This window comes from Ricinus communis, chromosome 6, assembly GCF_019578655.1.
Source record: "Ricinus communis isolate WT05 ecotype wild-type chromosome 6, ASM1957865v1, whole genome shotgun sequence".
In the NCBI taxonomy this organism is placed as follows: domain Eukaryota; kingdom Viridiplantae; phylum Streptophyta; class Magnoliopsida; order Malpighiales; family Euphorbiaceae; genus Ricinus; species Ricinus communis.
This window is the reverse complement of record NC_063261.1, coordinates 23939137-23954330: the sequence shown is the minus strand read 5'-3', so window position 1 is coordinate 23954330 and position 15194 is coordinate 23939137. Positions and strand designations below refer to the sequence as shown.

The 15194-nt window shown below is 28.9% G+C and overlaps 3 protein-coding genes across 4 annotated transcripts; 2 read left to right on the top strand and 1 right to left on the bottom strand.

Moving 5' to 3' along the window:
* Positions 1–1194: 1194 nt before the first annotated feature.
* Positions 1195–2886, top strand: LOC112536733 (MADS-box protein SVP). The gene is made up of 2 exons (XM_025159588.2): positions 1195–2206; positions 2470–2886. Exons 1-2 carry the CDS (start codon positions 1432–1434, stop codon positions 2679–2681), a joined length of 987 nt encoding a protein of 328 aa, XP_025015356.1. The 5' UTR covers positions 1195–1431; the 3' UTR covers positions 2682–2886.
* Positions 2887–6476: 3590 nt separating this feature from the next.
* Positions 6477–7916, top strand: LOC8275924 (aquaporin TIP1-3). The gene is made up of 3 exons (XM_002531932.4): positions 6477–6708; positions 6843–7093; positions 7350–7916. The coding sequence occupies exons 1-3, from the start codon at positions 6576–6578 to the stop codon at positions 7722–7724; spliced, it is 759 nt and encodes a 252-aa protein (XP_002531978.1). The 5' UTR covers positions 6477–6575; the 3' UTR covers positions 7725–7916.
* Positions 7917–10556: 2640 nt separating this feature from the next.
* LOC8275925 (F-box protein At2g39490) lies at positions 10557–13147 on the bottom strand. Of its 2 annotated transcripts, XM_002531933.4 has the most exons (4): positions 12882–13147; positions 11911–12766; positions 11647–11805; positions 10557–11106 (listed from the first exon to the last, which is right to left on the bottom strand). In XM_002531933.4, exons 2-4 carry the CDS (start codon positions 12703–12705, stop codon positions 10741–10743), a joined length of 1320 nt encoding a protein of 439 aa, XP_002531979.2. In that variant the 5' UTR covers positions 12706–12766; positions 12882–13147; the 3' UTR covers positions 10557–10740. The 2 variants fall into 2 exon arrangements, with proteins under 2 accessions (XP_002531979.2, XP_048232151.1); XM_048376194.1 differs by lacking the exon at positions 12882–13147 and having other exon boundaries at positions 11911–12874.
* Between the last annotated feature and the right edge of the window lie 2047 nt (positions 13148–15194).

The following is a 15194-nucleotide window of genomic DNA, read 5'->3' as shown; positions in this document are numbered from 1 at the left end:
ATGATTAAAATATTTAAAAAATTTCAGAAAAAAAACTAAATTATTTATTTAATTAGTATTACAGGTGGCTTTAAAAGTTATAAAATACCCAGTTTGAGTTGAAGTTAATTAATTAAAAAGTATCAAATTTGTTTTTACCTAAATCAAATATAGCAAAGATAACAATGTGGATACCTTGTATTTTTCTATGAACATCAAAAGATTTTCAGATAATTATTTCATGGAGAAGACAATTTTAAGATGGGATTTTGGAAACTAGTATTTCTTTAATAGAAAACCCTTTTTTCCAAGTACTGGGGAGAGAGCAAAAGCACATAGATATTATGGATGGGCTAATGACTAAAGTGAGGGACCTTTGTATGCATATCTTTAACACAACATGCATAAATACACACTCAAAAAGCATGTTTAGTGGGATACTGGGATGGACAGACAAGGGTCAGAACATAATTTTTGATGGACTAACATCATGTCAAGAAAATGATGGGCATGCAAAAGTTAACATGATCTAATGACTATCTTCCAAAAATACATAATTGAATCTCTATATATATATTTATTTATTTATTTATATTCTTAATAATTTTATGTTTGAAAAGATTATCATTCTTAAAGATCATTTCTCTCAATTACATTATATATTGTTTTAAAATATAAAATCATATAAAATATGGCATCCTTTTACAAAACCAAGTTAATGATTGAATTAAATTTAAACACTAAAATTTTGAAAGTTTATGAATTCAAAAGCTATTTCTCCAAATTCTAATCTGATTGTTATATTTATAATGAGAAATTTCAAAAGCTACTCCGCCGGATTCTAATCTAAATATTATATTTATAATGAGAAATTTGTATCTAGAATTACTATAGGTAGAAAAGTTACACTAACATATAAATATTTATATTTTAGTATTAAATAATTAATATATATTTTATCATTTAAAATTAATAAATATATTTATTTATTTATTATTTTAACGTATAATTAAAAATATATATCAAATTTAAATAAAAAATTTGGATTTCTAACATAAAAACCTCACACAACCAACCAAACACATCAATAAAAACATACCTAGAACGTGTAACAAAAGCATAAATAAAACAAAGAAAATGATTTGACCTGTAATTAATTAAGGTAAATTTATCAATAGGGAATTCCCAGATAGATTCTTGCTTATGAAATTTTCTATTTTTTTTTTTTTTAAAAGTATGGGATTCGATTCTCTCATTTACTGCCGACCAATAGGAGTTCCGGGCCTATAGGGCTGCAAGGGGAAAGAAAAGGGAAGTTTCTTGGAAAAGGTTTTTTAAGGGTAGATCGGCGAGGAACCGACCCTTATAAAAGGATACTATATCACTACTGTCAACTCCAAACAGAAACTGGATTTGTTTGGAAAGAAAACAAACAAGGAAGAAAGAGCAGCAATGGCTAAAACAAGAAAGCTTCCTATGAAGAAGCGAGAAACTAAGAAGCAAAGATCTGTTAGTTTCACTAAAAGACGTTACGGCCTTTTTAACAAAGCAGCAGAACTGTTCATGCTTTGTGATGCTCAACTTGCTCTTCTTGTTTCCTCTCCTTGTTCACGAAAGGTTTACTCCTTTGGCCATCCTTCTGTCGATGTTATACTTGATGCTTTTCTTGAAAACCATCTTCCCATTGCCAGTGACGGTAAAGTTAAGCAACGGGCACTTTCTCTTTTGAATGAAATCAAAGGCTTAGAGAGAGATATTAAGAGTAGCAGCACTCAAAGAAACAAGAATTTAGAGAATGTAGCATCTGGGTTTTCTTCTGTTTTTGAGTGTTTTGAAAATTCCCAATCGATTGAGGAGTTGCGACCGGTGGTTAATGCTTTAGAGAAGTTGGTTGATGAGGCCAAGAGTAGGGCTAATAACTCAGTTTCTTGCGTTCTAAGAAATGAAAATGGTGGGGATGGGGTTGTTCAAATCGCTGATGATTCCAGCTTAATAACTACTAATGGGTTTTGCAGTCTAAACCAAACTGATTATATTTCCTCTTGTAACATCAGTGATACTTCTCCAACTGCCAAAATTGACAGTAACAATGTATTGACCCTTCAAGACTCCGATTCTGTGCACAATTCTGATAGAACTAGTGTTCTTCCATTGAATGTTCCAATTGGCAAAAAGAGCAACAATTTATTAGAGCTGCCAGAGTCGACATCTTGGATCCATTACAGTGGTAACTACCTTATCTTTCCAATTAATTAGCGACCATTGTACTTTTATATATAATTCCTTTGTTTCTTGATTAGGGTACAATGATCCTGTTTAATCAAACTGTTGGTTTCAAAATTTTGTGGGTCATTGATCAATTAGCAAGAATTCATGCATAATCATTGATCATTTAGTACCTTCACAAATAATCGCCTGCTTGTCTTGCAATATGTCACTACTGCTCGTCTTCATTGTGATTATGATGAATTGTTAACTTCTCCTTTCCAGGGATGAAGGGCAAGCAGGTTGACAGCAACATAATCACTGATCACGTACACAACTCTGGTTGTGTAAATGGGTATAAAATTATTGATGGAAAGACCAATTCAGGACAAGATGAGAATTGGGACTGGGCTAATTTCAGCTCATCGGATATCACTTACCAAACTGTTCCTGCTGGTAATAACTATGAAGATTTACTGGACTGGCTTTTCTCCTGAGTTGCTGTATTTGGGCAGGAATACTAATTTGGCAAGTTTAGATTTTCTTTTTCTTAAGGTTAATTTGCAAAGCTGACGATCACGAGCAGGATTGAATTTGTGAGAGGCCATGTGCAAGAGATTAGGAAAAAGATTTACCATTAGGAAGTAATTTGCATTTACTTGTTACTGTTTTAACCATTGATATGGATAAATAGTTTTGTGATGCTTCTTTAGATGTTGCTTCTGTACATACTTTTGTGTAGCTGTGAACATGTAGCCATTTAACAAAATTTATTCTAACATGGAGCTGCAAAGGGGACTCTTGTTAGATTTGGGTAGTCTTGCCTTCACTTATTTAAACTTTATATTTCTGATGAAAACATGTGGTGGAATAGGGAAACCTCTAGAAACTATCACAAGTTAAAATTGAAATTATTTTTAGGTCTACTTCTTTTTATGCAAGAGGGTGTTAAATAATATTTATAATTTAAATAAAATGAATATTGTGTTGGAGTAAGTTATGATAAGAAATTTCTTATAATAAATATGAAAACAAGATAGCAGAAATAATAAAATAAAGGGATAAGTATAAATAAATATAATGTGGTTTTACTGTTTTATAATTTTAAATATGTGTTCTTTTCGGACAATAGGAAATATTGTCATTACAATCGTTACAAGAAAAAGTATATCGCTATAAAAAAGTCTCGATTTGTAAAATTTAACTATTTTTATTACGATCGACCATCATTATTATATTACTCATGCTTGATAACATAAATCTAGAGTTTAATAATTTTTAGTATTCATTGTTTGACTGTCTTGATGAGATCAATTTGACGGTTAAATAGAGAAATTAGTAGTTGTTAAGCTCTAAACTACCTTGCCAAACATGAGCAACATAATAATAATAACTAATCGAAATAAAGATAGTTAAATTATTGTGTATCAAAATCTTTTAACAATAAAATACTTTCTTTTATCACAATTTGTAACTATATATATTTAAAAAAGAAACATATTTAAAATCATAAATTGGTAAAACCACATAGTATTTACTTATTTTAAAATAAAATGATAAAACTAAAAAGAATTTATTGATTTTATGAAGATATATTAATTTTGGAAATTCTTATTTATTTTAACAGAATTTTATTTATATACAATTAATTTCATAAATTTAACTGATAGTGTTAACTTATGTAGATAATTAAGACTTTAGAATTCAAGTCTTCACATATCATATATTATAGGAATAATAATGAAAACAAAAAGAGAAATCCTATAATTTCACTATTAATCAAGCATCCACTTCAAATTGATTGAACCCAATAAATAAAAATACAAATAATAATAATAATAATAAGAATAAAGCATACTATGAACACCATTCCCTCTGAATTTTACAGGAATGTGAAATGAGTTTTTGTTTGTTCTTATTTCCATAGCCCAACAAAAATTGCCGAAGCTAATTGGGCTTTTGTCGGTAGGAAGTTATGAGATGATGCAACAGAATCAGAGTCTCTATGTACTACAATAAGAGGTCGGTCCAATAATAAGAAAAAGATGTTGCCCTTTGCCTGCTTTAAAAGAAAATTAATTTGAATACTTTCCCTTGGATTTAATTTAGAAAAAATATAAAAAATACTTGTTTTTAATTTTTATTAGATTTACAGTGTTTTTAATTTTTCTAATTTTTACTGTTTTAAAATATTAAAAATACAATTTTTTTTATTTTTTTAAAAATTACAATTTTAGTTGTTTTTAGATAAAACAATAAAAAAATAATCCTACTGTAAATTTTAAAAATAGTACTTTAAAAAATTAGATAATAAAAATAATATTTTTTTATTAATTTTGAGATATTTTAAAAAAAAAATTACACATAATTTATCACATTATAAACTCAATCAAGAGAAAAGACAACAAATTTGCCACAAGTGATCGCTTGAAAATGAGAGCTTATTTGCAGTTAATGTTTTTGTTCATTTGATGACCACAATCCCTCTCTCGGAAAAATGATATCTCTGTCGCCCTCGAGGTATTACTTCAAAATTTAAATCTCTATATTTAAAAAGAATAAAAAAAAAAATCCAAATACATACAAGAAGAAATTCAGAAATTCAAATTATTTTCTTAAAAAAACTGAATTTAAGGATCATTTTTCTTAGAGCCAATCACAAATTTTAAATATAGAGTTAATAAATTAAGAAATATAATTTGAGTGCGACAATAAACTAATTTTTCTGGTTTTATTAAAACTTTAAAAGGCATAAACTAGATAGAAAAAAATAATAATATGATAATTCTTTTATTTATTTTTCATTATAAAAATAGTAAAATTTCACTAAAATTCACCTAATTCAATTGGTTACTAGTAATTTAGTTTGATATGTATAGTTTAAGATGATGGATGTACCACTTAATCTTCACCTAATTCAATTGCTTACTTGTAATTTAGTGCATAATATTTTTATGGATAAAATTTTAAAAATATAAAAAGTCTATTTTTTATTTTTATTAAAAATAAGCACAAAATTTTATTTTTTATTTTTTATTTACATTTAAAAAAAAACTGACACAATTTTTTGATAAGTAAACAAATTATAGTGTCTCCCCTTTAACATCTTTATTATTTTTGGCTTCTTCTTGCAATAATTAGCATATTGCCGTGTCAAAAAGGTCCAACATCCCTTTTCTTTTTTCCCTCCTTGTGAGATCCAAGAACTCTGCTCAAAATCATTTTATAAGATCACCAAGTATTTATGAAACTACTTCTCGTATAATTTAAAAAAAAAAAAAAAGAATCTCAATTTTATATATTTAATATATATTAATTTTTTTTTAAATTTATTATTATGTTGAAATATGTGTAATAAATTATATAAGGTAATTTTAATTTATTTATAATAATTAAAATTTATTAAATATTTTTGTTTTTCTTTTTTAATTGCAGACGAAAAAAATATGATAAAATTTAATATTCCATCTACTTATAATTGAGAGACATGAACCCATTAAACTATTTAAGTAATAATAATAATTTTTTACTGAATTTATTAGCTTATTAACTAATCCTTTGCAGTTTAAATATTTAAGTGCAACAAACTATAAACTATATATTTATATGTTAGGAACTCATTAATAAATATGAAAATTATTATATTCTTTTAGTCAATTTTATTTTTAGATAAATGTTTATTTTTATATTTGGTAGATTAAATCATTAATTATTTTTGTTTATGTGTTATTGATGTTGTTATCATAAAAGACACAAATCAATGATAGGCATGTTTTCCACCACAAGATCATCATAATTTTATGATAGTCCACTAGGTAACCGTCCACGTGATTAAATAGGTCCATCATAAATGGGCCCCACAAGAGCCTACCCAAAAGCTTCCCTTTAGTGGCCCCACCGCAAACCCTACAAATAATGAAACACATTTTTTTTCTTCTTTTTATATAGTTTGAATATTCATTATTCAAAACTCATTCAAGCGTCGGTCCATTTCTCAACCAAAGAAACTCGCCGCCCATCTCGCATAATAGACCGCCACGTCACGTAAATACAAGGGGGACCCGCCCCTCCTTTCTTTGGTCGGCAATGTACTAAATCATCTCCTCGTTCTTGCCGATTAAGCCGAGGCTGAGTTCAATCTCCACCACACACGTGTCGCCATTTGATAGCTAGAAATCCCTTTCACAAGCTGTAAAGTCACCGACATGTGACTTAATTGCTCAATTCTATTTCCAGGGTACCGATTATACCGGTTCCTCAGCCGTTATTTCTGATATATATATAAAGGAGGGAACTAGACTCACTCCTCACTGAGCTATACAAATAACAGAAAAAGCAAGAAAAGCTTCTGGGCAGCAACGACATCTGAAGAAGCTCAAATTCTACCAAAAATGCCAATCAGCAGAATTGCAGTTGGAAATCCAGGGGAAGCTAGCCAACCTGATGCTCTCAGGGCGGCATTAGCAGAATTTTTTTCTATGATCATATTCGTATTCGCTGGTGAAGGATCCGGCATGGCTTTTAGTAAGATACCAGTACTAACACACTATATACCTGTATCTATACCAATCAATATTGTTTATATAAATTGTTCTTGAGAATCCTGGCATAAAATTAAGAAGGGTACCAATGGTGGTTTGATGTTTTTTATTTGGCAGACAAGCTAACCGATGGTGGGTCAACAACACCGTCAGGCCTAGTAGCTGCATCTCTGTCTCATGCATTTGCACTTTTTGTGGCTGTTTCGGTTGGTGCAAATATTTCTGGTGGCCATGTAAATCCTGCTGTCACTTTTGGTGCATTTATTGGAGGACACATTACTCTTTTAAGAGGGATTTTGTATTGGATTGCTCAGTTGCTCGGATCTGTTGTTGCTTGCTTGCTCCTTAAATTCTCCACTGGTGGATTGGTATGAAACCATTTGTCCATAATTTACTTAACAACTTGAAGATATTTTGTCCTGCTAAATTTCATTACATTTGGGACAGAAGCATGACCACTCTTTTTCACACCTTTAGAAAAATGAAACATGTTCCCTAACCAACAAGTTTATTTTTATTCAAACTGAAGATGAAATATATGAAATGTCCCTTTTTAAGGGCTTGATGCAAAGTTGGTAATTCATGACAGTTTAACCAATTCTGATTGTGGTTTGTTCACTACAGGAAACATCAGCATTTGCCTTATCATCAGGGGTATCTTCATGGAATGCAGTTGTGTTTGAGATAGTGATGACATTTGGCCTAGTGTACACTGTGTATGCCACAGCAGTAGATCCAAAGAAAGGGAACATTGGAATCATTGCACCAATTGCAATTGGCTTCATTGTTGGTGCCAACATTTTAGCTGGTGGAGCTTTTGATGGTGCATCAATGAACCCAGCAGTCTCCTTTGGCCCTGCTGTAGTAAGCTGGACATGGACTAATCACTGGGTCTACTGGGTTGGTCCATTGATTGGTTCTGCCATTGCTGCCATTGTATATGATAACATTTTCATCGGTTATGGTGCACATGAGCCACTACCCGTCAATGATTTTTAAGATTATAACTTTTCTCCTCCGCTTTTCTTCTTTTTTTCTAAAGATTGAGGGGTAATAAAGTTTGTGGTGGTTTTCTTTATTTTGCTCTTTGTAGTTTGGTTGTGTTGGGTGTTGGATGTTGTTTTCCACCTAGTTTAAAGTGGTCTGTAGTTGTCTATTACTTGTTCAATCAATGAAGCTGTTTTGTCCAAATTTGCAATTGTTCTATCAGGAAGTTCTCCTTAGAAGAGATTACACTTTTAGCAAGTAAATATAAGATCACAGGAACAGGAACCTCATAAGAGGACCAATAACCAAATAGTTGAGCATCTAAAATACTACTCAGCCTAAGGCTACAATTCAGCCTCACAGCTCAAAACCCTGAACAAAACCAGAAAGCTCTGTTTAATTACAACTCATCCTGATAAAGTTATCCTTTTACTATCAAAAAGTGAGAGTTAAGTTCAAACTAAATCACCTATTAATTATTTCGCAATCTGTTAGATATAACTCATATACCAGTTTAAAGGACAGATGTTGGAGCGGAGCGGAGTGAGCGAGTAGATAAAAGTATACTTTGTGCCAAGAGTTATATATATATTTTCTATTTATAACCTAGTCATTAATTTATTTTTCATAATGAATCTTGGTAATAATCATATGTTATTGATTTGATTTTACTTTTAAAAAGTATTATAATATTCATGTAACAAATCTAAATAGAAAAACAAAAAGCAAATGTCTTAATTAATTATTTGACTTATATTTAAAACATGATAAAAGTATACTTTGAAAAACAATGTGATTAGAATAAAAATATTTAAAAAGGCAAAATATTAAATGTTTAATTTTATTATTGTGCCAGTGGTTCATTCTTTGATGAATTGTAACTATAAATTTTGAATATGTAAAATAAGTTTTTTTTTTCTTCTCGAGATGCAAATTAATTAACAAATAATATGACAACATATTATCTATTTTTTTTAATATTTAAGATCATATGATTTATCAAAGAAGAATAGGTTGGATTCTTGAAATTGGATACTAAATTTCAATCTTTTCTTTACTATTTTTTTCATGCCTTATTCCGTTTAATATTTAATAAATAATTTTATTTATTTATTTAGCTTCTAATAGTATAATTTTTATAATTCGTAGACTATTTATGCTTTGGTCTCCAGATTGATAATATAAAATTTTAACATTGTTATATGTTATTTAATTATTTAATAATAAATCTTAATGATGATCATGTGATTATTAATTTGGTTTTACTTATGAACATATCCTATGATATATATACAATAGATAAAAAAAAAAATAGTTTTTGATTAATTATTTGACATATATTAAAAATATTTAAAAAAATTAAAACAATGTGATTAGAATTAATATAGTCAAAAAGAAATAAAATCAAATATTATAAAAATATTTAAGAACTCATGAAAATTAATATTACCTATTAAAATCAATATACCATGATGCAATATGAGGATTCCTGTCTCGCCAAACTAATCTAATTTAACCCAATTTAGTATATATATATATAAATAATTACTTTCAATTAGTTAGAAACTTTTTTAATCGTAATAACTTCAAAGTTAGAAACTATATATATAATATTAGGGCTAATAAATAATTTATATTGTCATTTATTAAAGGTAATAAAAATAATTATTTTCTTTCAAAGTATGAATAAGTAATAATATATACTTTTTTAAAACAATTGATATTTAATATTTTCAGGACACTTGCTGATTAAAAATAAAAAATTTAATATATTTATGTTGATATTAAAGTTTCATAATCAATATAATGAATTCTTTAAATATATAAAATAATTTATTTAATATATAATTATTTGACATAAATTTAATTTTTGAAATTATTTTAAAAATAGATGGGTGTGAACAAAATATAGGGAGATTCATTCACATTGTATTTGTTTGTTCACTTGGTGATGTTAAGAGGTGGAGACGTCTATAAAAGTTCACAAACAATGAGTTTGATGAGACAAAAGTATTCCCATAAGGCAAAGTATTCACCAATAAAAACATCTCAATTTTCTTAGCTCTTTAATTTATTTCTTGTTTCCCACTTCAAATTTTAATTTTAATTTTCTTGTAATTAAAGAGTAAAAGACAAACCCAATGTAAAATAGATAATCCCTTTGTTAATTTGTCATTAGTCTTTTCTTCACGTAATGCATTGAACTTGAAAAACCTTTGACTTTGACTTCAGTGTTTAAGGGATCTCTAATTTGTTACACACCTTATAGTCTCCTACTTGAATAATAATATAACTAATTATTAATTTTTTATATTTAGTTTTATTTTAATTATTAATTTATTCTTATTTAAATTATTTAATTTTGATATTGATTAAATTTTAGTTATCTCGTCGATAAGAGATTGACATGTTATATTTCTCTTTATTAATTTTTTATTAGATGTTTTTGCAATATGTCAATCTCTCGTTTGCGAAAATAATTGAATTGAAATATAATTAAAAGTGATAACAATTTAAAATTTTGTGACAATAAAAATAAATATAAAATATAATCATCATTTGTACCTTTCTATGATTTCATTTTTTTATGTAAAATTTCGTCGGAATTCCTTATAAATTAAGAGAATGAAGCTTTCTTTAAGAATTATTTGTAATTTATCAATTAAACTTACGTGTCTCTCTTTTTATATGAGTTGTACTAAGAAATAAGTATTTGATATTTGGATTATTAGTGAAATAAGTTATTTTATGTCATTCTTTTTCTAATGTTATTTTGTATAAAGAAAGTGGTTGGTATAAATAGTATTATATGTAATGAATAATTAAAAATCTAGAGAATAGAAATAGAAGTGACCCAAGTAATGACATATTTCTCATTAAAAATAATTATTTAATCAGTCATACATTATTATTCATATAATGAGTAAATAATTCTATTATTTTCTTTTGAATGATAAGTATATGTCCAATGTTTTTCTTTTCTTTTGTTTAATTTTCATCAATACAGATGTGTGTGCGGGGTCTACTTTTACAGGTCCATATGAACATGCTTAGGGCACAATTGATTCATATCTCTTACTTCGACAGATGTGTAAGAAAACTTCGTTTCATGCCCCGGTGCTCCAGCTGCCACTTCCAAGCTGCCTATACCCTTCTGCTTTAGTTGGTGCAGAGGGTCATGAATCAGTCTTCTCATGCAACTTCCATTACTTGATGCAAAGATTAGTGGCTCACTAGTGATGATCTGTTGTAGACATTTAGCCAAGTGTATCTCATCTGCCTCATTTGAAAACCTATCCAATTTAACCATTTTAAGGTGTTTCAATTTTGTATTCCTACCAGCTTGTATTGAACAAGTTGCAGTCCTTTCCATATAGTAGCTTTTGGGATCAATCTGCATATTGGTGTAATAACTCATTACAGATAATTGTGTTTATCATTAGAATCACAATAACAACTTTTAACATATTTGCTCATCAGCATTACAATTTAAATCATAAGAAATTGTAGGGATTTTTTGTCCCCATAATAAGCTAGTCTTGCAATGAGTCATCTTAGTGCGAATAAGAGAATATAAACCCAAAAAATTTCATTTCAAAACTAAACGCTCTTGCACTTAAATTGGATCTCAAGTATTAATAATTTCTTAATAAATATTATAATAAAGTGAAAAAAAATATTTAGTATATGATACATGATCACTATTTTTGAAAGTTAATTTAGTACAGATACTCAAAAGTTAACCCATAGTACCATACCTTAACACAATCAAAAGGGTTGGTGTAAAATTAATAGTTAATTAGCTTATTTTGAACACCACAAGAAAAGGGAAGAAAGGAACGAGAAACCAAGAAAATGTGAATTGCATCAGAAACAAAGAAAGCATGAGCTTGATTAATTCTCCATCTCTTTCTATTACTCAAAGAAAACTTACTGTGACAAAGAGTTGCTCCAGTGAGGGACATAGTTTTAGGAAAGAGATTAAGGCATCACAATCATATTCTTGATCTGAATTATCAATCCACCACAGCTCTTTTAGATTATAGAACTGAAATTCTGCAAGAAATGTAGACAGCACAGGGCAGATCAATGCCTGCACCAAGAAGATTTGAAGATTAATATATACAATTAACTATATAACAATAACAAAGTCAGTAAGAATAACAATCATTCTCCTTTTATCAATATTACTGCATACCTCAAATGTCCATTTGCATAGAGTCAGTATTTTTACATTCTTTATAGTTAAAAGAACCAAGTCAAGATCATGATTAGTCATGATGCTACAAGTTCTAGGACCTTGTCTGAAATCAAGAAAAGCATCAACCAAGTTATAGTGATATTCAGGCAAAAAGGAAGGTAGTGATCCACGATATCGGAAAGTTCGAAGTTTAAAGGATCTGATATGGAGAAACTCTAACGGTAGACAATCGAAGATTGTCAAGCTTAAAAGCTTTGTGTCAGAACCTATACTTAAAGACTGTAAACAGTTGCAGCAAGTGATTTTCAAGGTTTCAAGAAACTGAAATTTCGTTAGTATGGAAGAAACTGCTTCACTTGTAAGAAAGCTAACTGATGTTAAATGAAGATTTTTGACAAAGAAAGTAGAGGGAGATGGCTGGCTGACAAGGTTTTGGGGATTATTGAACTCTAATTGCAACTTAAACTGCCTGTGAAATTCTTGTTTCTCGTCAGAGAAATCAAGAAAGAGTTTATTGTTAGGTGCAATGATAGCTAAAAGCACATTGCCATGGACAAAATGGAACCGAAATTTCCTGGTATTTGTTAATGGATCTCGCTCATTAAAATTTTCAAGAAAACTACAGATTGCACTAGCCACATCCTCTTCCGTGCCATGTTGCACCAGAGATGTATCCCATAGAAATCTCCATCTCTTTGAAAGGAAAATTGTTTGTATTGCAGACTCAAAAGGAAGTGAACAAATGATGTGGAAAATGATCTCATCAGGCATACTACTAATCCTGTCATCCATATTTCTTGTTGGTAGCAAGCTTAAAAGTGTCTGAATACACGAGATTTGAATAAATTATTTTCTGTTCAAAAATTTAAAAAAAAAAAAGAGAAAAAGAAAATCAGATTAGTCTAATAATTTATTTGCATTAGAAATAGCGTAAACAGAATTAAAGCAAAAGGTACATGAATTCTTACTCTAAATACGACTCTTCTCTAGTGGGTTTGGATGCTTCAACTCTGATCATGCCAGGATTTTACGATCTTAAAGGTCATTATATATGTATGTTGATCATCCATAAGTTTTGTTTTTTGTCAAGAGATTCACACAGTACTGGATATAGGTTACAATGTTGTTAAAGGGTCATAATCTCATGATACGTAAAAGGAGCTTAAGATGTGCTAATTTGTTCGTTTTTTGTCCTCAAGCCATTGTTTAGACTTTGTAAGAATTATACTAATTAGGCTAAGAATACAAGTGGGTGACATTTGACAAACTTGTTAGATAAGTATGCAAGCAAATACCATTTGAAATTGCTCGTTGAAAACTGAGTTTTGTACACTTCATAAGTTTTACTTCAAGTCGCAAGAGCGAGATTTTATGTTCAAAAATTCTCTTTCATATTAGGTGAGTTTTCATACTTATAGCAAGTATAAACAATGTGGCTCAAGACATAAACTACTAAGACCTATATCTAGGGTCCAAGAAAATAAGAAACTAAGAGTCTCAATTTTTTAGTATATATATATTATATAAGTATTAATTTATAATTTTTTTGATTTTATTAAAAAATAAATTTAATTTAATTTAATTATCAACTTAGTAACTTGTTAAAATATTTTAAACTGAAAAAGCAAGCATTAAATATATTATATATCTAAGTTAAAATTACTTTTAATGATGGTAATTTGAAAAAAAAAAAGTTATTTAAATTTAGAAATTTTTTTAAAACATTATGATATTGGTGATTTATATTTATTTTCAGAATTAAAATTTATGAAATTATAAATAGGAAATAAAAATACCAATTAGAATATTAGATTTTATAAAAAAAATAATTTTTTTCTTTACATGAATAACTTATAGATTACTATTAACAATCTCGTTATGGTAGCTTGAGCGAAAATGAATTTTTAAAATTGAAATTAATAAACTTTATTTGTGTTCAACCGTGTCACAAAAAGATTGAATAATTTAGATATATTATCAATTGAAAAATATTTACTTTCTACACTTGAAAATAAAACTTTAATTAATAATTTCACATCTCAAAATATAAGAAAAAAATTTAATTTTTTTTTAAAATATATTTATATTAATAAGACTAGAAATTAAAAATTACCTAGGGTTACAAAGCGTGTTGAGCCGGCTCTATTGTATAATTCACGACCTACTGACTCCTTTTTATTGGGTATCTCCTTTTTAGTATAAAAAAAACAGAGTTTTGTTCATTAGTAATTAATTAGTCCATCAATTTGTTCATGAGGCATCTATTTAATTCTTGTACCATTTTTTTTAATTAAATTCACCAACTGTTTTTTTTTTTTTTTATCTCTCATTTGTTATCCAGCCCACGGGCTAACTAACCCGAATCCGGTACTGCAGAGACTATTAGGAGTGATCCTCCTAACCCAGCTTACTCCATTCACAACGCTAGGAGTTGAACCCTCGACATTGCTTAAAGGTTTTAATGCTAGAATTTGAACCCTGAACGTTGCTTAAGGAATCTAGCACCTCATCCCACTTGTATTCTTTAATTACCAGTATAATCACTAGTCTCTTAGGTTTTTACTATATCATTAGCATAGATGGCAATCGGTTTAAAGCTTGATTTTGCCTGTTCGAGATCTAGGCCCATTTTTGCATTTCTTTTCTGGGGTGGAGGTTATTAAAACAGCTGATGGTTTGTTATTATCTCAAAGCAAATACAGTTGGGATCTGCTTGATCGAACCAAAATGGAGTCCGCCATGCCCCACTTCTGCCGCTATGTCTCTTTATCTAAAACAATGGGTACGCTTCTTGATGATGGTGATGTCTATAGACAGACAGTTCGAGCACTGCAATATGTTACACTATCATCAACACCTGATACTGCTTTTTCTGTCAACAGACTCTGCAATGTTCATTGATAGGTGGTAAAAAGACACAATGAATTATGGTTTGGTACATTCTCGAAATTTACAAATACATTGTTTTGCTGTTAGCGATGAAACTTTTCTGGGCTCAAATTTAATTTCTTGGGATGCTAAGAAACATCATTTCAATGTGTCTCTGGCACAGGCTTGCGGTAGAGTGTAGAGGATAATATGTTATCTGGGTTGTTATTGTTTAACTTTAAATGTATGTCTTATCCTTAGTTATATTTTCTTGTATCTTTCTTTATAAATACTGTTCTAATTCACTAATATACATCAATACATTTAATTTTCAATAATAATGTATACTATTTTAGAAAAAAAGGTTACCTAACATAAACTATACCTTATTTTTGTAATAAAACTTGAAGTTA

Bases quoted from the DNA above. Each gene is read 5' to 3' on its own strand.
- LOC112536733 (XM_025159588.2), top strand. From the start codon at position 1,432: ATGGCTAAAACAAGAAAGCTTCCTATGAAGAAGCGAGAAACTAAGAAG. The intron at 2,207-2,469 runs GTAACTACCTTA...TCTCCTTTCCAG, and splicing joins ATCTTGGATCCATTACAGTG to GGATGAAGGGCAAGCAGGTT.
- LOC8275924 (XM_002531932.4), top strand. From the start codon at position 6,576: ATGCCAATCAGCAGAATTGCAGTTGGAAATCCAGGGGAAGCTAGCCAA. The intron at 6,709-6,842 runs GTAAGATACCAG...TTTATTTGGCAG, and splicing joins AGGATCCGGCATGGCTTTTA to ACAAGCTAACCGATGGTGGG. The intron at 7,094-7,349 runs GTATGAAACCAT...TGTTCACTACAG, and splicing joins AATTCTCCACTGGTGGATTG to GAAACATCAGCATTTGCCTT.
- LOC8275925 (XM_002531933.4), bottom strand. From the start codon at position 12,705: ATGGATGACAGGATTAGTAGTATGCCTGATGAGATCATTTTCCACATC. The intron at 11,806-11,910 runs GTATGCAGTAAT...TTCTTGGTGCAG, and splicing joins TATGCAAATGGACATTTGAG to GCATTGATCTGCCCTGTGCT. The intron at 11,107-11,646 runs GTAAGTTTTCTT...ACCAATATGCAG, and splicing joins TGGAGCAACTCTTTGTCACA to ATTGATCCCAAAAGCTACTA.